Raw genomic sequence first — 24,561 nt, 5'->3', positions numbered from 1 at the left:
AGGCAGCAAGCAAGATGAACTGCAGGTCCTAAAACAAAAGACCAGAGTTTGATTATACATCAGTGACACTGAAAAGGTATACTCTCATGCAAAAGGAACAGAAATATGTTTTCAGTGTTCATTCTTCTTTTCTGAAGCGGACTGATAATATCACATCTTAAAGGAAGGGCTGAGGGTAAGGAGAAAAAAAAAAAGCATTATATTCATGTGAAGAGAGCCAGAAATTAGAGGGGAGAGAGGTAATATAGTAGGAGAGTATTTGGGTGAAGAATAAGAGAAGCAAAATCAATCAGCCAATAAGCATTTATTAAGCTCCTAATAGCAATTAATAAACACTAATATGTGTCTAGTTATGTAGTAGGTACTCTGCTAAGTGCTTGGCATCCAAAAAGGGGTTCCCCAAAGCACTGGACTAGAAAATCAAAGAACAAACATTAAATAGTCCTTTCCCTTAAGAAGCTCATATTCCAATTGAAGAGACAACATAATACATATATAAATTTATACATAAATTTATGTACAAAAAATATACAAAATAAATACAAAAAATACCAAAAAAAAAAAAAGTTTATGGGGACAGTCAAAAGCAACTTGGAGAATTAGAAAAGGCTTCTTGTCAAAGGTGGCACCTAAATAGAATTTTGAACAAAATTAGAAATTTTATAGAGTGTATAGCCAGATTTGGCAAAGGATTAGATAAATAAGGAAGTCAAATATAATGATAGGTGGTGCCCTCCATAAATGTAGGGAAGTTTGAAAGAGAAGTGGTTTCTAAGGGCAATATGATGAATTTTGTTTTAAGTATATTGAGTTTGAGATGTATAAAAGATTTGTACAGTTTGAAACATACAACAGGCAGTTAGTTAGAGGTGCAGTCTCTCAGGGTAAAGATTAGAGATGGAAAGAAAATAGAAGAAGCCCAATAAGTTGGAATATATCATGATTAGACAGTATCAAAAGCATGATAAAGTAAAAAAGACTATGGGGAGTTATTAGAAAGGAAGAAGGAGAATAAAGAGAGAATTGTGTCTTCAAAACCAATAAAGGAGAGAGAATCCAAGAGGAGAGAATGGTCAAAAGAGTCATCGTAGACTTAGATTAAGAAAAAGATAATTACACAAGACAGAGTAAAAGGGATAGAAAGAATTAAGCAAGATATGTTGGGAACGTTGAGATTGCTGATCCTGAGAATGAACCATAACTGATGAGAGAAACTAAAAACAAAAAAATTAAGGATATTTTTGGGGATAAGACAAGGATCACAGAAGGGATAGGATCATCCTACTCTGTATCTATCTTGAAGTGGAACCTTGACCCACAGCTGCCCATTTAAACTCTGTTTCTGTTTGTGCTCTTCTGCTTGCCTATGTCCCCTAAAAGGTCTGGACTTTTAATGTGACTTCAATACAGTCACCTTGCTCCTGATTGTCCATATGGGCAAACAACCTGGACTGTGGATTTAATCTCAAGACTTGGGGTTACTGTGTGTATCCTTTCCATATGAATGGCTTCCTTTCCTCTTTCCCTGCTCCCATAATCTTTATATTATGCATGTCCCTACTAGCTTTACATTATGGGCCTAGCTCTTGGTTCAGAATAGCCTTGTCTCCAGGCCATCTGGCATGGTTTTGATAAACATATTGAAATATCTATTATCAAATAAAGGTGTTATGTTTACAACTTGAGTTAATTAACCCCTGTGGTATTCAACTGGCAAAACTAGATATATATAGCTGGAGATTTCCATATTGTGAATTCTGATATAATCTTATACTTTAAGATTCTCTCCTAGCTATACATCTGACATTTAAGACTTCAAAATCATGACTGCTACAATCTCACCCTGGCATTTCCCTCAAAAACTTGATTCTCCTGCTAGCTGTGCTCCTAACTTTCCAAAATTCAACACTATACCTCCACATCAATACACATTATCCCCCAAACCTTGCTCTTCAGCTCCCTTTTGTGGATTGTTTTCCTCCATAAAGTTGTAAACTTCTTAAAGGCAGGGGCTATCTTTTTTTTTATTTGTATTTATATCCATATAATTTACCTCAGTGTCTGGCACACAATAAGTGATTAATAAATGCTTGTAATCTACCTGCAAATAGGATTCTAGCATCCTTCCCATTCCCTTCTGTACCCCCCGCCAATATCTCAGCATCTTCGTGCCAAACAAAATCCCTCATGCCAGTATTTCCAAGTTCTTATTCAAGCTTACTCACTTTATTCCCTACAAAATTTCTTTAGTTCTCCAACATTATTTCTTCGCCATTATTGAAAATCCTTTCCCTAAGTGTATCTGGTAGAAGTTGGAACATATAAAAGAAGGATTAATAGAGTTTTTTTGCTTTCTAATCTCTTAAACTATTTTTATATGATTCTGAAAGAGTTAGTCAATAAACATTTTAAGTACCTATTATGTGGCAAGTATTATGTTTTAAGTACTGAGGATACAAAGAAAGACAGAAGATAATCCCTGTCCTCAAGGAAATAACAATCTAATAGGCAGAGACAACATGCAAATAAATATGATCAAATAAATATATACAGGATAACTGGAGCCACTCAACAAAGAGAAAGCACAAGAATTACAGATTCTTGGGAAAGGCTTCTAGTGGAAGATGGGATTTTAGCTGAACTTTGACAGAAATAAATTATTCACCAAATCCCTGAGAATCTTATGTGATAAGAGATAAAAATTCTATTGAATGAGGGAGACTTCATGAAAGCCTGTGCCTGAGGCCCCAACTTAGTCTTTTCCTAAATTCAACATACTAACCTAAGTTTTCCCTGCTGCAGTTTAATTTCTTTTTGTTAGGGCTGACTGTGCCATCCTCTTTCTCAATAAAAATCAAATATCCATTATCTCCAGAATCAAATATCTGATGAAATATGCATGTTTGTATACATTTATACACACATGTGTGTGTGTGCAGTGTCTGACATAGCAAGCACTTAATAAGTAAGCTTTATTTGTCTAAATACAAACTCTTCTGATTGCCTCCTCATACTCTGGCTCTTCCTGACATTTCCAGTCTTTTTAACTTTTACTCTCTTCCATGAAACCTTCAGTGAAGTGACACTGACCTATTTGCTGTTCCTTGACCACGTCTGTCTGTCTGCCATCTCTGTACCTTTGCCCGGGCTGTCCCTCCTGCCTAAAATACTCTCTCCGCTCACCCAGGCCATCGAGCTTCCTTTGTTATTTCAAGTGCCACCTTCTTCATGCCTTTCCTTGCTTCTAGTGCCTTAACTAAGATTATCTCTATCTACCCTGTACATATATGAATGTACCTCATTATTTGGGTCTCCGATTAGAACTAGAACAATGTGAACTGGTTAATGGCAGCATTGTTTTTCCTTTCTATGTATTCTTCCTGGACCTGGCACAATACCTGGCACAGAGTAAGTCTCTCATATATGCTTGTTTGCTGATTGGTTGACTCTAAGGACACAACAAAAGATAATCAGCATCCTCCTTATAATAAAAAAGCCTTCAAGTCTTTGTGATTATTGCCATTACTCAGACATTTACAAGTTCATTGCTCCAAATTTCACATTGATTTTAGAGTGAAAATGTCTTTTCTTGTCATTATTTAGTCTGGTTGCTGCTTTTGGCTGGGGTGAGGGTTCAGTGTGAGATAGAATGCTTCAAATACAAGTAATAGTCTGATCTGGAAGTTCAACTCAAGTAGAGATAGGGATAGTAAGGTGCAAAGTCAGAGGCAGCAAGGAGGAAACAAGTAGTTTGTTCGTCAAGTCCAGCCCAGAGTTTTCTGCCAGAAGGCAATCAGTGCGGTACAGGAGGGGATACGTGGGTGCAAAGGCCAAGAAAAAGAACCAATTTACCAGATTATGGTCAAGAAAGAAGAGGCTAGCATGGAACAGTAGGAAAAGAAGCCCGCTGAGCTCCGGCTTTTCAAGCTCACCTCACCTCTACAGGTCTAACAAGACACAGCTGGCACCCACATGATGCCAGGGTAAAAAATAGGAGGTTTGGAAAACTCTCACAGGAATGTAGTGACTAGCCTCACAAAAATGCAAGTCATTTAACAGAAGTAAAAATGACTAATTGAACAGTCATCCAGTGCCTTTTCCCAGAGACATTTATCATAGCAGCAGCACGGCAAAACAGAAAGACTGGAAAACAGTGGCTCAGAATCAAGAGACCTGGGTGTGAGTGCTGTTAAATGCACAGAATCAGTCACTCCCACAAGTAATAATGCTGACACTGGGTAGGCACTGTGCAAAGTACAAAAGACACAGAGACAAGGGAAAACAGCTCTTGTTCTCAAGGAGCCTGCATTCTCACATGGGAGACATGCAGCCAAACTTTATGTTTATATTTACAAGGTACTTACAGAGTAGATGGAAAGTAATCTAAGAGTGGAAAGGTACTAGCACTGCCTAAGAAAGGTAAGATTGGAATTGACTCTTGAAAGACGCCAGTAAATCAAGATTTTAAAAATGAATGTTGAAAATTGTTTTTATGTGTAATCAGGGGAAAATTAAATACTAAATAAATAATTTTTTCAAACTGAAGGGAAAAAAAGCCAGTGAGACTGGTAAGAGATGAATGTCATGCTCAAGGATGAGCAAATAGGTCAGGGCAGCTAGATGGTATAATACTTGAAGGGGAGGCCTGGAAAAAGAGGAAGGCAGGAGTTTATCAAGAACTTTTAGGTGCCAGACAAAGGTTGTCATATTTGATCCTGCAGGTATTAGGGAGCCACTGGAATTTAATGAGCAGGAAATTCCATGGATATATATTATATATACAATGTATATGTATATATAGGTGTGTATTTATAATGTGTATATGTATACATAATGTATATATATATAATAAGTGTACATACACACACACACTAGAAAAGTCACGAGTGTTGGAGGAGATGTGGGAAAACAGGGGCACTGATACATTGTTGGTGGAATTGTGAGCACATCCAAGAGGACACATTCTGGAGAGCAATTTGGAACTATGCTCAAAAAGTTATCAAATGTGCATACCCTTTGATTCAGCAGTGTTTCTACTGGGCTTGTATCCCAAAGAGATCTTAAAGGAGGGAAAGGGACCTGTATGTGCAAGAATGTTTGTGGCAGCCCTGTTTGTAGTGGCTAGAAGCTGGAAAATGAAAGGATGCCCATCAATTGGAGAATGGTTGAGTAAATTGTGGTATATGAATGTTATGGAATATTATTGTTCTGTAAGGAACAACCAGCACGATGAATACAGAGAGGACTGGCGAGACTTACATGAACTGATGCTGAGTGAAATGAGCAAGACCAGGAAATCATTGTACATGGCAACAAGAAGATTATATGATGATCAATTCTGACGAACATGACTCTTTCCACCAATGAGATGATTAAGATCAGTTCTAAGGATGTTGTGATGAAAAGAGCCATCTGCACCCAGAGAAAGAACTGTGTGGACTGACTGTGAATCACAACATAGCATTCTCACTTTTTTGGTTGTTGTTTGCTTGAATTTTGTTTTCTTTCTCATTTTTTTCCTTTTTTGATCTGATTTTTCTTGTGCAAAATAACTATATAAATATGTATACATATATTGGATTTAACATATTTTTACCATGTTTAACATGTATTGGATTACTTGCCATCTATTCAAAAATTCAGAACATAAGGTTTTGGAAGGGTCAATGTTTTGTTTTGGGTTTTTTTGCATCTCTATTTCATTTCATTTTATTTTTTATTATAGCTTTTTATTTACAAGATATTTGCATGAGTAATTTTTCAGCATTGACAATTGCAAAACCTTTTGTTCCAATTTTTCCCTTCCTTCCCCCACTCTCTCCCCCTGATAGCAGATAGACCAATATATGTTAAATATGTTAAAGTATATGTTAAATATAATATATGTGTAATATCCATATAGTTATTTAATTGCACAAGAAGAATTGGACTTTGAAATCATGTACAATTAATAAAAAAATGCAAGCAGACAAAAACAGAGGGATTGGAAATGCTATGTAGTAGTTCACACTCATTTCCCAGAGTTCTTTCGCTGGGTGTAGCTGGTTCTATAAATTTTTGAATAAATGGAACTGATTTGATTCATCTCATTGTTGAAGAGATCAGAAATGATCATCATATAGTATTGTTGTTGGAGTATATAATGATCTTCTGGTCCTGCTCATTTCATTCAGCATCAGTTCATGTAAGTCTCTCCAGGCTTTTCTGAAATCATCCTGCTGGTCATTTCTTACAGAACAATAATATTCCATAACGTTCATATACCACAATTTATTCAGCCATTCTCCAACTGATGGGCATCCACTCAGTTTCCAGTTTCTGGCCACTACAAACAGGGCTGCCACAAACATTTTTAGCACATACAGATCCCTTTCCCTCCTTTAATATCTCTTTGGGATACAAGCCCAGTAGTAACACTGCTGGATCAAAGGGTATGCACAGTTTGATAACTTTTTGAACATAGTTCCAGATTGCTCTCCAGAATGGCTGGATTGGAAGGGTCAATGTTGAAAAATTATCCATGAATATATTTTGAAAATAAAAAAGGTTTAATAAAAAAATAAAAAAGAAAAAGAAAAGTCAACGTGGCAGTGAAGTCAAGTTTGTATTGCAGCTATTGCAATAAATTAAAATCTTAGGGCAATAATTCAAGCAAGAGGTGATAAGGGCTTAAATTAAGGCTGTGGTTGTATGAATGGAATAAATAAGATACATATAAGAGATGCTATGAAGATCTGAGACTGGATTAGATACATAACATGAGAAACAGTGAAGAATAAAGGATGACATCAAGGCTGTGGGTCTGGACAACTAAAATGTTGGTGGTACCCTCACAAGTAGTAGGAAAATTAAGAAGAGGAAAGGATGTAGGGGAAATAGAATGAGTTCTGTTTTGAATATGTGGAATTTGAGTTGTCTTTGGGAACACTTAGTCTGAGATATCTATACAAGGTAATTGCTAATTCATGACTTTAGTTCAGAAAAGAGGAGGTAAAAAGTAATGATTTTTAGCTCTCATCTTTTTATTAATTTATCTCTGAAACTATGATTATTTCAGAGGCTAAAATAAAATGAAACAAAACATGAGCTACTCTAAATAGAACCTTCCATGGTGAAGGTTGCTCAGGTACTGCAGACCATGACCAAAACTGTAACATTATTCAATTTTATCTTATGTTCTCTAAAAATTCTCTCTTCTCCCTCTTGATGATTCCTCCTCTGATCTGTTTTAGGTGTTCAGTGACTTACTGTTCTCTTCTTCCCTTCTTTACCAGCCAAAATCTGGAGGTCAGATTTTCCTGAGGTAGGAAAATCTTTCAGGCATAACTATAAATCTTGGAATCATGGGCATAGAGATAATAATTGAACATATAGGAGGTAATGAGATTACCAAGTGAGATGGTATAAATAAAAAGGAAAAGAGGGTCCAGGAACAAAGATTAGTGGATGTAAGTAAGAACCAGCAAAAGAGACTAAAAAGGAATGATCAAACATAGAGCAGAATGAGGAAGAAAGCATCCTGACAGACTGGAAAGAAAATGGAGTCCAGGAAGAGAAGGTAATTGATAGTATCAAATGTCCAGAGAAGGGGAAGGATAAGGATGAGAGTTAAGGCCATTAAATTTGGCAACTAGATTATTGGCAACATTGCAAAAGGTAGTTTCAGTAGAACATTGAAATCAAAGGTCAGATTCAGAGGGTTTATATGAGAGGGGAGAAAGTAGATATAGTCTACTGGGAAAGTTTTCTTAAAGGCATTTTGCTCAGAAATAGTCATAATCAAACAGATCAAATGAAGATTCTTTAAGGCTGGGGTACTGATGGGTATGTTTGTAGGCAGCAGGGAAGAAGCTGCTAGATAGGAAAGTATTGAAAATTAGAGAACGAGGATGATGGTGAGACAACCTAGAAAAAAATTTAAATGTCAAGAGGTTTGCATTGGTAAGAAGACATTATCCACGACTGGAGTGAAAGAGGAGATAATGAGAAAAAAAAGACTGAAGTAATGTGAGAAGTCAAAAAGAATGGGGAGCTCTTAGAATATGGCTTTTTAAAAAAATTAAGTATGAATCCACTTCCTTATCTGAGAGACACAGAGAGGGTCCTGTGGAAATCTTAAGGGAAAAAGTTTGAAATAACCACTTTAAGGGTTGAAGTCAGGATGAAAATCCAGGTTTCCTGACTAAAAGTCCAGTTCTAAATGTACTCTATTACTACCAGTAGTACCACTACTATCACCATTGCTATTACTACTACTATTACTGCTCCTGCTATTGCTGCTGCTTCTGCTCTTGCTTATTCTACTGCTGCTATTGCTGCTGCTCTTTCTACTGCTAGTACTACTAATATTATTGCAACTGCTGCTATTATTACTACTAGTAGTACTAGTACTAGTACTGCTGATAATGCTACTGCTGCTACTACTTATTGCTACTGCCACTAATACTATTACTGCTACTACTAGTAGTACTATTACCATTACTGCTGCTACTACTTATTACTACTGCCACTATTACTATTATTGCTACTACTATTACTGCTGCTACTACTTATTACTATTGCTACTACTACTAGTACTAGTACTGCTCTACTAAAACTACTGCTGCTACTATTTATTACTACTACCACTACTACTATTACTGCTACTGCTAATATTACTACTAGTAGTACTAGTACTGCTGCTGCTGCTGCTAATACTACTGCTGCTTCTACTTATTATTATTATTATTACAGCTACTGCTAATGTTTTTACCACTAGTAGTGCTAGTACTAGTACTGCTGCTACTACTTATTACTACTACTACTATCACTATTACTGTTACTACTACTATTACTACTAGTAGTACTAGTACTGCTGCTACTACTTATTACTACTGTCACTACTACTATTACTATTACTGCTACTACTAGTAGTACAACTAGTAGCTATTACTAGTAGTGCTGTTGCTGCTGCTACTACTTATTATTACTACTACTATTACTATTACTGCCACTACTACTATTACTACTACTAGTACTAGTACTGTTGCTACTACTTATTACTACTGCTGATATTTTTACCACTAGTAGTGCTAGTACTAGTACTGCTGCTACTATCTATTATTACTACTGCTATTACTATTACTATTACTACTAATAGTACTAGTACTGCTGCTACTACTTATTACTACTGCATTATTACTATTACTGCTACTACTACTATTACTATTAGTAGTATTATTACTATTACTGCTGCTACTACTTATTACTAGTAGTGGTACTATTATTATTACTGCTACTACTAGTAGTACTAATACTGCTGCTACTACTTATTACTACTGCCACTATTACTATTACTGCTACTACTACTATTACTATTAGTAGTGCTAGTACTGCTGCTGATAATACTACTGCTGCTACTACTTAATACTACTGCCACTACTGCTATTACTATTATTGCTACTACTACTATTACTCCTAGTAGTACTAGTGCTAGTACTGCTGCTGCTACTACTTATTATTATAGCTACTGCTAATATTATTACTACTAGTAGTGCTAGTACTAGTACTGCTGCTGATAATACTACTGCTGCTACTACTTATTACTACTGCCACTACTACTATTACTATTACTGCTACTACTACTATTACTCCTAGTAGTACTAGTGCTAGTACTGCTGCCGCTACTACTTATTATTATAGCTACTGCTAATATTATTACTACTAGTGGTGCTAGTACTAGTACTGCTGCTGATAATACTACTGCTGTTACTACTTATTACTACTATCATTACTACGATTACTATTATTGTCACTATTACTACTACTCTTACTATTACTACTATTACAACTACTTAATAAACTCATTTTTAGAGTATGCTTTAAGATTCACAAATCAGTTTCCTCACAACAATTTTATAGAATAAGAATGTAAACATTACCCTCATTTTACAAATGACATAGCTGTAGTTCCAAGAGGCTAAGTGGTAGCTCCCTGCATCTCCCTAAAGTACTAAGTGTAAGATGTTGAATAAAGCCCAGAATAAAGCTGGGCTTGTGACTTATAATCCTGGTCTGGTGAAGCATATGGACTCTCTCTGCTCCCCAACATTATTTCTGCTTTTTAAAAATCAACGAAAAGAAATATAATTTTTAAAAATGGGATCAAAAGAAAGCTTATTTCTACTTCTCTGATTTTTATGCTCTTCCCATTATTCATAGGGCTCAAGTTAAGGTATCTGTGATTGTGTGTATGCTGTCTATTTTTTTTTTTTTAGTTGCAGTACATGTAGGTTTGTCTATAATTGACTTCCAAATCTAGCAAACCTTGAACAGAACTCACTGTGTTCCAAGTGAAACCATAGGAATTCCATGACTTAAAAAATGCTGGATCATGCACAATTAAGACAGGAGAGGAGAAGAGAGCCGTGACTGATCTGCAGGGCAATGGAAGTGGGCAAGGTAATCAATGGGTTCATGAAGCAGAGTTTACATTAAAAAGAAAAGTGGTTTCAATTTTCCGTACTCTGTTTGGTCTGTACCTTGGGGAGGAAGAAGAACTAAAGCAACTTCAGCAATAAATATGCCTCCCTATCCCCCGAGCCTTTCTTCTTATTTCAGTATCTTCTCCTAGCTTTACTGTGGTTTAGATTGGTTACTGTGGGCTTACCTGAGAACCCTATCACCTCTCTTAACAGTCTTTCTGTAGGAAAATGAATCCCTGAGTTCAGTCATTTCAGGGCTTTACCATTTTCTTCTCCAGCTCATCATGTTATAGACAAACTGAAGCAAACAGGATTAAGGGACTTGCTGCAGCACAAAGCTAGTAAGTGTCTGAGGCTGGATTTGAACTCAAAGAGAAGAATCATTCTTACTCCAGTCTAGCACTCTATCCATTGCACTACAAGCTGTCCTGATTTTTAGCTTTGGCTCCTGCTAAAAGATTTTCAAGCTTGGAAGGAAGCTAGAGAACATGTCTCTATTAGGGAACCAAGAGGAGGATTCTTGTGCCCCTAAAACCTAACCATGGCACTCTAATAGCTCCTCTTCATTATATCACAATGTCTCTCACATTGTTCTAAAGTTTTGAGTCCTTTCATTTAAAGTATCTTCCAGTAAGTCCCTGGCAAACTTTCCTTTCCCAAGAATCCCCATGTAGATAATACTGTGCCAGCAAGCCCCGAAGCTCATAGTTATCATTCAGAATTTTCTGACAATGAGTCAGACTATCCCAACTTGAAATGGTCTCCTGAGAAGAGGGGTTCTTAACCTATTTTAAGCCATGGATTCCTTTGAGACAGCTAGGTGGTACAGTGGATAGAGTGCTGGACTTGGAGTCAGAAAGACTTGAGTACGAAACCTACCCCAGACAGCTGTGTGATCCTGAACAGGTCATTTCCCTTTGTGTTCCTCAGTTTCCTCAACTGTCAAATGGGAATAATAATAGCACCTACTTTCCAAGATTGTTGTGAGGATCAAATAGTATGATATTTGTAAAGCACTTAGCATAGTGTCTGGAGTAGAAATATTAATAAATGTTTGTTTCCTTCTTTCCTTCCTTCACTTTAGCAGTCTGGTGAAGCACATGGACCCCCCTTCTCAAAATAATGTTTTTAAATGTATAACTTAAAATATATAAGCTTATAAGGGAAATCAATTATATTTAAACCCAGTTATCAAACTATTTAATAAACAAAATAAGTTTATGGACCCCAGGTTAAGAGTCGCTAGCACAGAGCTTTACTGAACAGTATTGGCTAATGTAGCCACCAAAACAACTTGTTTGCCTTATAGGAAGCTGAAACAAATTATAAATCATCAAAATAGTCTGATTTTCAGTAAAAAAAAAAAAAAAAACTCTGAAGCACAACCTTTCTATGAGTAAAGAATAATGAAATGACATATCTTTTGCTCATAGATGTCTCACTTGGATGACAACACTGAAGTCATTCCATTTGTGATTCGACATTTTGATGAACCCCATCGAGTAATTAATTTGTACACAGCAAGTACTTGTATTATTTGCTGAGTGAATGAACATTAGAAAATTCCCACACATGTGAAGGAATGCAATTTAAATTTTGATGAAAAGCAGCTGTTCTATTTCTAGAGAGGACATTGCAACAGGATGGTCTGAGTTAGAGATCAGAAACAACTTCCTGGCCTCTAGATCAGGGGTACCAAGATTATAACCAAAGAGGGAGTAAGTCATTCATAACTATAATAAAAGGACCACCTTAGTGGCATCTTGGTAGGAGTCAAGCAGACAAAGTAGATGACCTCACATTTTCTTCTTATGTTTGAATAAGTTTGAATTAGAAACAATTTGAACCCTAATAAGAAATAGATGACACGATGGATGTTTGTTTTCTACCCCATTAGACTGCATGTTCCTCGAAGCCAAAGACTATCTTTGGCTTGTTTTTGTATTATTTTTGTACAGTGCCTGGTACACAGTAGGTGCTTAATGAATGTTTATTGATTGATAGGGAATTCTAGAGGAGCGTGTGAGGCTACTTTCCCTTTTTAGTTACCACTCTAAGGAACAAAATAACCTTTGGTAATTATAGAAGGACCAACTGGACTGTTTCCACCATAAATTCTCACTCTAACAAGGATCTGGCCAATGGAACTCTCAACATACTGTAAAGATGGGATTCTCTTGGCCAAGCCCCCAAGAAACTATGATGTGATGTAACTAAGAACATGCAGATAGTTTAATCAAAATCAGACCCAGTCCCTAGAAGAATTCTTTGCGAAAGGGGACAAAAATCATGATGGTCCATCTATCCTGGTATATACTTGATTCCAGAATTTTTTGTTAGTTGCTTAAAACAGCAACAACAACTAAAGCAACTTTTGTCTCTTCCTGCCAAGAAACAATTAAACTGTCAACTAGATGACTGCTTTTCAGGAGAAAGTTAAATGCAAACAGATGTTGATGAAAAATAAAAACAGACTGTACCTTTGGTGAATCCTCCATAAAATATTCTAAGCTATGCCCCCCGCTGCTCTTGCCAGCCTTCTACAGTCCCCACCTGCCCAGAGGGAACCAGCTCTCCCCCTGCACCACTCCCCGCTCCAAAGGGACCCACCTTCTATGAAGTCCGAGGCCGCGTACGGGCGGTGATTGGGGCTGCTCTCCCCTTCGGGGTGGTTCAGAGTCTCAAGGGCCAGCTCGATGGCTTCGACCAGCTCGTCTCGCTTGTCCTTCCTCACGGGCTTCTCCTCGGGGTGGCGGGTGAGGCCCATCTCCAGCTGATAGACCTTCTGCAGAGTGAAGCTGTCGAAAGGGACGGCCGCGTACTCGGTGGCCAGCTTCACGCCGGCATGCACCTCGGCCTTGTCCACCTGGGAGTGCAGGAACTCCAGCAGGCCGGCCTGGGCTTTCTCAGGACGGGCCTCCGAGTCGCTGGAGCGGGACTGGGCATTCTTGAGCTGCTCGCTCCTTTCCTGAAGCTCGTCCTTCAGCTGGGCGATCTGCTTCTTCAGGCTGCTGATGTAGCTGCGGTGCTGCTCCTCCTGCTCCTGAAGGATGGCCTGGTAGCCCGCTTTCCCCGTGGGGCCGTTCGCCCTGGGCAGCGCCAGCTGCTCCTCATCACCTTTCGGGGTGCAGGCCAACATGTAGAGGACCGAGACGGCACAGCACAGAAACAGAAGCAAAAGGACCACCCGAGAGATCCAGGCAAGCAGTCCCCGGCGCAACATCCTCATTCAGGGACCTGCCATCCGCTCAAGGCAAGCAAAACCCCCCTTGAGGCATCCCAGAAGGCCAGCATCCCCACAGGAGGATTCCCCTGGGCCGGATCACAGGCTACACGGGGCTGGAGATGCATGAGCTGCGTCCCACCGTCTCCCACAAATCATTCCGCTCCTTCCCTCCAGGCACAGCGAGACAGACCCTTTCCTCTTCTGCTCCGGCTGGGCTGGGAGGCTGGGACAATAGCTGAGCAACACCTCCGGGCCCCTACAGTCTCTCTCATCCTAGCCTTCTCGGGGTAGGGCACATCATCAAGGAAGACCTGGAAAGAGAGATAAGCGAGAAAAAACAAAGTGATTTCGTGAAACCATATGACATATATATATATACACATACATATACACATACATACTCATACATACATACACACACATATACATAAGACTATATATATATATAGAGAGAGAGAGAGAGAGAGAGAGAGAGAGAGAGAGAGAGAGAGAGAGAGAGAGGTGTATATGTGTGTGTGTCCTGCAGCCTTCAAAAGAGCCTTCCAGGAAAGCCATTAGCTCAGAATCCCAATCAGATTCACACTTACATGCGTCCTAATTAGTTCAGATAAATATGATCAAGAATTGCTTCATTAGAAGAGATCTTGAAATTATTTATGTTCAATCCATACCTGGATAGGAATATTCTCCACACTATCCCTAACACACGACTGTCCAGTCTTTGTTTAACCATCTCCAAGTAATAGGAAATTTACTCTCCCATAACACAATCTATATAGTGTTTCTTTCATGCTAGGCAGGAGCTAAAAGTCAGCTCTGAATCATTCCCAAATATCCTGATGAGGTAAGAAAGGGAGGGTGGAGACAGAATAAGGAACGGGGCTTTCAAGTCCAAGTATTAGAATGGAGGTGGAGTATGAAATACGGGCACTGATACATTCAAATTTCCTCATCTTGAGAGGGTAGGAAGAACTGATCTGGCCAACCTAACTCTGCTTTTTGACAACAGAAAAGAAAATTTCTTCCGGAGCATAGTAATCAAGTGGTGATGATTGGCAGGAGGGAGTGAGAAAATTCTGGGAGGAGGAAAATGGGGGAAAAAACCAGCCGCCCTGTCACAGCCAGAGCTCTGCTCCAGGCTTCCTGCAGGAGCTCTGTGTCCCAGCTGCTCATTACAGATACACTAGCATATCACAGAGCCTCTCACTAAAACAGATATTTTCTTAAATACATGCTCTGCACTTCAACTCCAAATTTAATTCCAACTCATTCTACAAACTAATCTCCTTTTCATCCTGTCATCTTTTTACTCCCTCTCATTCTTTCTGCTCCCCACTATTACTAACACCCATCTTTCATTCTTTTATGTTCTCCCCATGTGTGGGTGCCCTCTTCTTTTTCCTCACTCCCCCCTCCACTTACTTTTCCAAAGAGGAAATATATTTATTACAAAAAGAAAATGCCCCAAAGAAAAATATTATTTCTTTTTATTGCCTGATGGCAAAGGAAGAACGGAGACACTTTAGCCATCTTCCCCCACCCCTCACACACACACACACACACACACACACACACACACACACACACACACACACACAAAAATATAACAATATCATGTTATGTTCTTTCCAAATAAATTAGCCATGGAACTAGACTGGCAGCAAAGAATCTCCTGCCATGAGGAAACAAATCAAAATTTTGGAATAAAATTGGTAAGTTGCATATATATTAATATGGAAAATACTATCCATACTAGATATCTCAAATAGTCTTTTAAATTTAATATTTTGTCAAGGGAAAATAATGTTAACATCATTTCATTTCACAGCTCCTCTTTACACTGTCCTATACACCAAGATTCTATAGAATACATTTTAGGGCAATGCTTAATGAATGTATTATATATGTTGATATTTTATGAATGTGCACCACATATAGTTGGATATGATGACAAATTTTCTTTAAATTAGTTTTAACCTCCTCTGCTTCTTTCTGTTTTATGAGAGGGCATATGGTTCATAATTATCTATCATTTTTCATGGGAAAGTTAATGTTTTAACATAACTTTCAGCATCCATCTCTTTCCATTTAGGAAATAAGTCAAAACATTTTCTGATTCAGGTACTTTTAGAACTGTTTTGGTCTTCTTGTGAAAATTAACTTATAATGAATAAACAATGGATAAAATTCTTATTACAATGTCAGTTCTGTTATCTATTTCCCATTTTTAATAACTAGTTCAATAATTAAAAGTTCACTCATTTTAATTGCACTCAGTATCTTTTTCTCATTATTATTCTTTCATCTTTTACAAATTCTGACTTTAGTTCAGATGAATTGATAGCTTAATTCTATATAGACTGATTGAGGGATCCTTGAAATAATAATAAATCTACTTAAATAAAATCCATTTCATTCTTTTGGTTATATTTGCCATTCTTCATAATCATCATCTAGCACTTTTTAAAAAGAAGCAGTCAGCTCTTGGATAATCTACAACTCTGACCTCTCTCATTTATTTCTTTTTCCTGATTCATATGATCCTATATATTTCTCCCTATCTTTACCTTTCCCACCTTTGCACTAAAATCACAAAGTATCAGAGTATATATTGATTTAATTTGGAAGTACTTAGCAAGTTCTTAGAATTTCTCTACCACTATGACCTTAGTAATCAAAGCTGGTATATAAGGTGTTTTTTTTTTTTTTAAATTTTCATGGTGGTAAATAAATATTTCCAAGTAAAACTGCAATATGTGATGACCAAGCATCTCCATAAAATGCTGTTTCTTTTTACTTCTGAGGTAGAAAATGATAAAATTTATTCCAATTCATTTCTTCATATCTCCAAGCAGTACCTGCGAATCCTTCTATTCTCCTGAAACTTCCTGAATTGGTCTGGTTTGTTTATGCTAAAAATGTCACAATTGATAAGAATCAGCTCCTCTATCAATATATCCTCCTTTGGTCTTTGGAAAACATTCTCATGTTTAGAATACTAACAACCAAACTACAGTTTGTTGTCAGTCTAAAAATAATAATAATAAAATCCTAAGAGCTATCATAGATGAAAACCAGAGGAACAAATAAAAGGAAAACGGAAAAGATTTGCAAAAGTCCTTTTAATGAATTTTTCTTATAAAGGATAGTGGAACTACCACATTTAGATCTAACCTTGCTCAATAACTACCAAGGAGAAACATCAGGTGTGGCATAAAGTAGAAATATGTACACTTAACAAAAGTATCTGCTGCTATGAGAGAAAAGATACATCAGAGTCCAAATCCGGAAGAAGTCTCTGTGGATTCCCCATGAATAAGAAAGTCCTCTACTTGTTCTTATTAATGGATGGCATTGTATTTTTTTGAATCAAACCTCAAGATGATATAGAACCTCCAAGAAAAGAAGTCATCGAGTTTAAGCCATTCCAGAACAGGAATATTTCCTCTAGTATATTCTGATAAGTGGTCATCTAAATTTCACTAAAGACTTCCAAAGAGGTTTAACCACACCTCTTCCATCATGATTTTTTGAACCCAAATGTAAGACTCATTTATTATCTCCATTAAACTTTAATAAATTCTAGACTGTCCAGATTATTTTCAATTATTCAATATGGAATACTGAATATTATTATTGACATGGCTTCATGTCATCCATAACTTTGACATATCAGGAAACCGAATAGTTTCCATTCGAATTGTCTTAGGAAGATTCTGAAAATCATCTGGCAGGAGAAGGCACCTGACAACCGAGGTCCTTTTTCGAACTAAACTGCCAAGCATCCAACTCTACATGGAGAACTCACACAGGACAAGAGCTCGCGGGATGGTCAGAAACAAGGACAACCATCAAGGTCTCTCAAGTACTTCAGAACTGATCGTATGCCATGGGAGTCACTGGCACGGAACCCCCAGCACAGTGTTCCCTCATCAGAGAAGGTGCCGGGCTCTGTGAGCAAAGCAGAAGTGAATTAGTCCAGAAGAAGCTCGAGACGCCCAGAGTCAGAGAGTCCAGCCCGAATGTTCACAAGGACTACATGAGCCCGATCGATGGCAGAGCACTCCGAGTGGGTCTGAGCAGCCACAGTCAGACACACCATAACTCAACTCTAACAAGGATGTCATTTTAGTCCTTTCTAAGATCAAGGGACAACAACCAACCAACTAATCAACTTTGATGCAGACACTATTAAGTTTTTCATCAAGCTAGTGGCCAGCCCACCACTGTGGGAAAAATTCCTGGGGCCCTGTACCAGAAACCCATCTCTAACCTAACCATCCTTTAAGGACTATTAATTGGTTCCATTTCTTCAGCTTGTTTAGAATCTATCTAACTATATTATCATCTAAGTCATATTTCTCCATCATGTCCACAAGGATTGCATGAATGTCTTAGCAAACATCTGACTGAAATCTAAGTTGTATCTGTTTACAGAATATTGACAAAAAATCTTGATAGAAGATAAAATGAGACTAAATCTGGCATGATTAGTTCATAATGATGTTTGCAGTCACCACCATTACTCATGTATACCAAGAATCTCTAAGTCAGTCCTTCCTGACTCTCTAGAAAGCTTCATTATCTGACAGCCTCCAGTGCATTTTTCTGCACACCACATGCCCTGGTTCCCCCCACGGCAGATCTACTTACTATTACTTAAGAGATGTGCCTCCTACACAGACAGCTCAGTATTTCAAATAGTTTGTTTCTTTTTTTTTATGACACTTAAAATTCTCTCCAAACTTTTTCTTGGCTTAAGGACTCTATCCACTATCATTTAGAACAATACACAGTTATTAGGAGACTAAGCTGAAAGTGTGTATTTAACCCTGGGAGCTTTTTCTGCTGCAGGGAAATCTTGGGCTTCATCTAATTACTATAATTCTGTGATTAAAAACAGCTCAGATTTGGTACCCAGGCACCTCACTGTTTTTAATGAATTCTCTCAGATGAACTCATTATATCAACGTATTAAATTACCAGTGAAAGCATGTTATTAGGTTATGTTTCCACTTTGATTTAAATAAGTTATAGCTAAAGACAATAGAAAATCACAAAAGAAAACAAGACTAAAAAAGAGGAACTTTAAATATTATTTATTCCCAAATTGCTGGAACTTCAGACCCATAAAATTAGAGTGCCTTTTGTAATACCATGGGCCTCAAGGTAACTGATGACTTTGTGGCAGGGAAGGTCACACCTGTGCCTCCAAGAAAGCACTAGGAGTTGGTTTGCTGGTACCCTCCATCTTTCGATAAGACCACCCCTCTGTCATTTCTTGGATTCCCCTATCCCTCAGCTCAGGTACAGTAAAGACAAGAGCCAATTTCTCTTCTTCCTTGCCCTCCTCCCTGATGAGGGCATATCACCTTTCTTTAAGTTTCATTAAAGTTTTATACTTATGGATATTATGAGGAACATGAATAAAATCAATTAAAAGAGAAATTTAGTTGGCCAATCTACTAACATTTATTATTTATCATGCTTCATATCATGCACAGAGGGTATAAAGAAAAGGAAAAAACAGTTCTTACCTTCAAATAGTACATATTTTAATAGGGACAACATCAGGTAAATAACTTGGAAAGTAGGGAAGATACAAAGATACATACAAGACATATAAGATATATAAAGAGTGGATGAAGGGTAGCCTCCTACAGAAGGAGGAGCTTGATCTGAGGCTTGAAAAAAGGTCACAGAAACCAAAAGAAAGAGATGAGGGAGCATCCCAGGCACTTTAGACAGAAAGTAAAACTGCATGGAGGTGGGAGATGGGATGACATCAAAGGAAAAGGAAATAGGGCAACTTAGCTAGAAAGCAGTAGACTGGAAAGGGAAGAAGCAGCCAGATAATGAAGAACTTTAAATGGAAAACAGAGGAGCTTATATTTAATCCTGGAGACAATAATAATCCTGGAGCCACAGTAGCTCATTGAGCAGGATGAGATAAGGTGGGTGTGACATAATTGGAACTATGCTTTAGAAAAATTACCTTGACTTCTATGAACTGATGCTGAATGAAAGGAGCTAAACCAGGAGGGCATTATTGTACACAGTAATGGCAACTGTGATAGACTTAGCTCCTCATAGCCAGTAACCCAAAGAACTAATGAGGAAAAATGCCATCTACATCCAAAGAAAGAACTATAGAGACTAAATGTGGATTGAAGTATATTATTTTCACCTTTTTTGTCTGTTTCTTTTTTCTTTCTCATGGTGTTCCCTTTTTGTTTTGATTTTTCTTAAATAATATGATTAATATGGAAATATGTTTAAAATGATTGTGCATGCTATCTTGGGGAAGTGGGAAGAAAAGGAGGGAAAAAAGATTTGGCATTAACAAAAATTAATGTTAAAAACTACCTTTACATGTAATTGGAAAAGTAAAACACTATTAAGGGAAAAAAAGAAAAACTGATGGCTGTGTGAGGGATAGGTTAGAATGGAGAAAGATTTGAGGCAGAGAGACCACCACAAGATTCCTGCGACAGTCCAGTTGAAAGGTGATGAGAGCCTGAAATAGGGTTGTGGCTATGCGAGGGGAGAAAAGAGGACAAATTGCTGAGATAAAACCGTCAAGATATGGCACTGGACTAGATAGGAGGGGTGATTGAGACGAGAAGTCAAGGATTTCACCAAGACCGTGGGCTTGGGTTATTGAAAGGATGATAATGACCTCAAAAGGAATAGAGAGATTTATAGGAGGAGAGGGATTAGGGGAAAGATAGTAAGTTCTGTTTTAGACATGTTGAGTTTAAGATGCCTACAGGTCATCCAGTTTGAGATATCCAAGAAGCAGATGGTGATACAGCGTAGGTGAGAGACTAGGTCTAAACATAGATATATAAAGATCTCTCTCTCTCTCTTTCTCTCTCCCTGCACACACACACACACACACACACACACACACAGAGATATACACATAGACACACATAGACATCCATATCTATATACATATATGTAGACACATATATGTATATCTTAGAATATATGTGTATATGTGCATATATAGGTGTGGGGCTTGGAATTATTAGAATATGAATGATAAATAAGCCCATGAGAGCTGAGATCTCTGTATAAAATTGTAGGGAATGAAAAGAGGACCCAGGGTAGGGCTAGGGGACATCCTCAGGGTTAGTGGGCATGTGAAGGATGTGAAGGAAGAAAGCTTTAAGTGGTCTTGAGGGAGCTTGAGGGAGTTTCCAGATGGAACACTGGCTCTTCCTCACATTAGTTCCTTCTTGCATCTTGCCTGAGCTCCTTTTAACAGGTCTTATTCTTAGACATTGCACTAGCTCTAGCTTACAAAGTTGTGGAGCTGATCTGTTAAAGCTGTCTGGCATTTCAACCTCCTGGAATATGCATTTCCAACCCTCAGCTAAAGTTGGGAAATAGCAGATGTAAAACAGATACCACCCTTCTACAATCTCCCTAATTTTCTTGGGTTGCAAGTTCATGCTTCTTCCCTTGTCCTCATACTTACTGGTCTTTGACCTGATGAAGTTCTCTTTCCCATCCTGTCTCACACATGATAAACACAGAGAAAGACAACTATTTCTTTGACCCCATAAAATATTAATCCTTTAAAATTCAAAACATAAGCTCCTTCACACACCATTCTAAAAATCCTGATGTTCTGCCCCCAAAACACTCTCACTCTGTCTTACCACCTACCTTCCCTAATCAACTACAAATGTATTATTGTTATTGATTCAGTCATATCCAATTCTTGTGATCCCATTTGGTTTTTCTTGGGCGCGGTTTGCTGTTTCCTTCTCCAGCTCATTTTACAGATGAGGAAACTGAGGCACACTGGGTTAAGTGACTTTCCAGGGGTCACGTAGCTAGTGTCTGAAGCTGGATTAGAACTCAGAAAGGTTTACACTCTTTCTATTGTACCACCTACCTGTCTGCTACTACTCGTTGGACTGTCTCAAACAAGCTTTCCTGAGATCCCCTGACGACCTCTTCAGTGGCTGTTTACATCTCTTCTTCTAACAAGGTTTTCAGATTATCATAGACCACAATATTCTATGATCCTTGCCTTTCCAATTCTAGATTCCTCCAGGCTGCTCTCCCTGGTCAGATGATCCCGAGGATCATTTTCCTAGTTCTGACCATAGGGGCTTCCCCCTCCGTTCTGCTCTTACACCTACAACTGTTCAAATGTAAAGCTATGGATATGGCACTTTTTAATAGTCTACATTCTATATCCCTTCAAATTTAGTTCAGCTATCAACAGGCTTTTAAAAATCGACTTATCTAAGATTCAGGCTAATTTTCATTCAACTATAGGATCAGCAAAAAGAACAAAACAAACCTTTAGGTAAGAATTTTAAAAACATTATCTAGGAACTATAGAAAGGCACTAGTTGCATATTTTCCTCTTACCCGAAGGAGAGGCACTCATGGAAATAAATACAGAAAGCAAACAGCCTCCTTTGACTTTCATTTTTAAACTTATTTTTAATGATTCCAGACCTCTTTTATCAAATTCATCATCTCTGACCTGGCCTTGAGGATCCTTACATCTTTGTAATCATAAGGTGGTTTTCAGGTTCTAAAGCACTGATCCATAGGAGGGGAAAAGGGAGGGATGGGCATGGGAACAAACATTTATGAAGTGTCTAATATGGCTAAGTGCTTTACAAAAATTATCTCATTTGAAAAAGAGGAGGCTTTCTTCGGGTCCATGGCCACTGTGTATAGGACAAAGTAGGCTCAGATGTGAATCAAATGAGAAAATAAAGAAAAGAGAGAGCAGAATCTGTTCTAAGCCCTAGAATACCCAATTTTTGCAGCTGAGGGTTGGGGAAATAATATTCCAAGTGGGTGAAATACCCAACAGCCTTACTAAACCAGAGTGAGCTGAAACCGCTCTCGTGGCTGAGAACAGGACCTTCTGATGCTTGGCACTTTCATCAATTCTGACACATATTTGTCAGTCCTTGGGGCAAGGTAATTACGTCATGGGCATGGCAATCCCGGAGCTGAAACCTGCCACTTCTTCTTGCAAGGGTGCTACTTGAATTAATGAGTTAATGTTTATAAAATGCTTTCCTATTCTCAGATGGGGAGCACCATATAATTACCCAGCAATATTACATGTTAGAGATGGCAGTAAAAATATAGCCTTCTCTGATCACAGCAGCACTGTGTTACAGTTAAAATACTGAGAAAAAGCACATAAAGCCCAGAATATCTCTTTCAATTCTTCTTGGTTGGGCGGATGGGAAAAGAGGGACAGAGACCCTGCAAATAATAAATAAAGCCTCTCAACTCTGGAGGAAGGGCAGAGATTTTGTGATTCAGAAGTCCCATTCTTTGGAATAGAAGGAACAGGACTTTCTCCTCATTCTATTCTTCACTGGGTCCCTTCTTCACCATCGCCCGAAAGGCTATAAAAGCCATAGCTATTCCTTAACTTGTTTCAATCATTTTGGCTTTACTAGGTCTCTCCAGACCTAAATTTTTTAGATCCTCATACACTATTAAAACCCCATTACATTATTAACCACTCTTTTCCCTCTTCCCTTGACCCACAAGTGAAGCTGGGTTCTAAAGCATGGGAGGGAGGGAGCTCAGAACTGTGAGAAGAAGGTGGAATTCAAAATTAGAAAAGCTTCGATTTAATTCCCATCTCTCACTATCTGTGTGATCTTGGATGAGTCCCCAAAGCTCTCCCAGCCTTAACACCCTCTTCTATAAAATGGATATTCCAGATTCTGTACTGAATACTTCAAATTCTACTGATTACTACTTCAGATTCTACAGACTGTTAGAGATTCTGTAATGACCACTTGCACACTTGTGATGAGGAATAAATGAGATAATTGCATCCCTGGGCTGTCTGTCGAGATCCATTCTTCTTATTATTAAGGCATTGGATCTCTCCAGGTGGCAGAAGGTAGTGTGAGAAATGGATTTGGTTTCCACAATTAGGAAAATCAAGTTGGAGAAATGAAACTTAAATTGGAAAACTGAAATCCACAAGGACATAAGGAATAATCAGGGGGACTATCTTCTAAAAGAATGTAAGCTCCTTGGGGGCAGGAGCTGATTTTGTAATTTGGGGAGGTGGTTTGAGACTTGAAAAGAATCTTTTGTTCTTTGCTCTTTGCCCTTCCTCTTTCTAAAAAGTAAGCTCCTTGGGAGCAGGGACCGGCTATGTAATGAGGGGTGGCGATTCATGTAATTTCTGTAACATCCAATTAATGGGGAATCAGGGGAGGGACTTATGAAATAAAATGCTGCTTTGGGAGTTTCAAAGGTGTGTCTACTTGCCTAGACAACCCATTCTTGCAAGAATGTAAAATAAATCTTTCCTGCATTCATCAGTGAGTCAGTGGAGTTCTTGGTAAGATAATTTATTTCTTACAGTAGCATCCAAAGTCAGTAGCTTTTTACAGTCATTCTGAGTGCAAATGCTCCAAAAATAACAGGAAAAGAAGGTGCTTCACAGCTTCCCCCCAAAGCAAGTCACAACATATTACAATCGCATGTCTCTCTTCCAAAATAACAACAATAATAATAACAATGACAATTCTAGAGGGAAACAAGGGTTAATGTAGTTAGTGCTTACTAAGTGTAAATACTATGCTAAGCACTTTACAAATTTTATCTCATCTGATTTTGCAAAAGCATGTACTGTTATTATCATGATTTTACCATTGAGGAAAATGAAGAAAGACGGGGAATAATTGCCTTACCCAAGGTCATTCAGCTGAAGTCAGATTTAACTTTAAAAATAACAGCAAGAGCTAACATTTATGTAGCATTTGAAGGCTTACAAATATCTCATTTTACCCTCAAAACAATCTTGGGAGGCAGGTATTATTATCATCCCCATTTTACAGATGAAGAAACTGA

The 24,561-nt window shown here is 38.0% G+C and overlaps 1 protein-coding gene and 1 long non-coding RNA gene across 2 annotated transcripts in view; both read right to left on the bottom strand.

Annotated features, from left to right (window-relative positions):
• Window positions 1-13,776, bottom strand: part of CSGALNACT1 (chondroitin sulfate N-acetylgalactosaminyltransferase 1) — a 111,721-nt gene extending 97,945 nt beyond the window's left edge. Inside the window, exon 1 of the mRNA XM_051975643.1 lies at window positions 13,074-13,776. Within this exon, the coding sequence (XP_051831603.1) occupies window positions 13,074-13,692 (619 nt within the window). The 5' untranslated portion in view covers window positions 13,693-13,776. The remainder of the gene's footprint in view (window positions 1-13,073) is intronic.
• A 125-nt stretch (window positions 13,777-13,901) lies between these two features.
• The window catches only part of LOC127548292 (uncharacterized), a 287,693-nt gene continuing 277,033 nt past the window's right edge, over window positions 13,902-24,561 (bottom strand). Inside the window, exon 5 of the long non-coding RNA XR_007950346.1 lies at window positions 13,902-14,000. This is a non-coding gene — a long non-coding RNA (uncharacterized LOC127548292). The remainder of the gene's footprint in view (window positions 14,001-24,561) is intronic.

The sequence above is a fragment of the Antechinus flavipes genome, chromosome 2, assembly GCF_016432865.1.
Source record: "Antechinus flavipes isolate AdamAnt ecotype Samford, QLD, Australia chromosome 2, AdamAnt_v2, whole genome shotgun sequence".
NCBI lineage: Eukaryota > Metazoa > Chordata > Mammalia > Dasyuromorphia > Dasyuridae > Antechinus > Antechinus flavipes.
The sequence above is the reverse complement of the archived record's forward strand: the minus strand, read 5'-3'. Positions and strand labels throughout refer to the sequence as shown.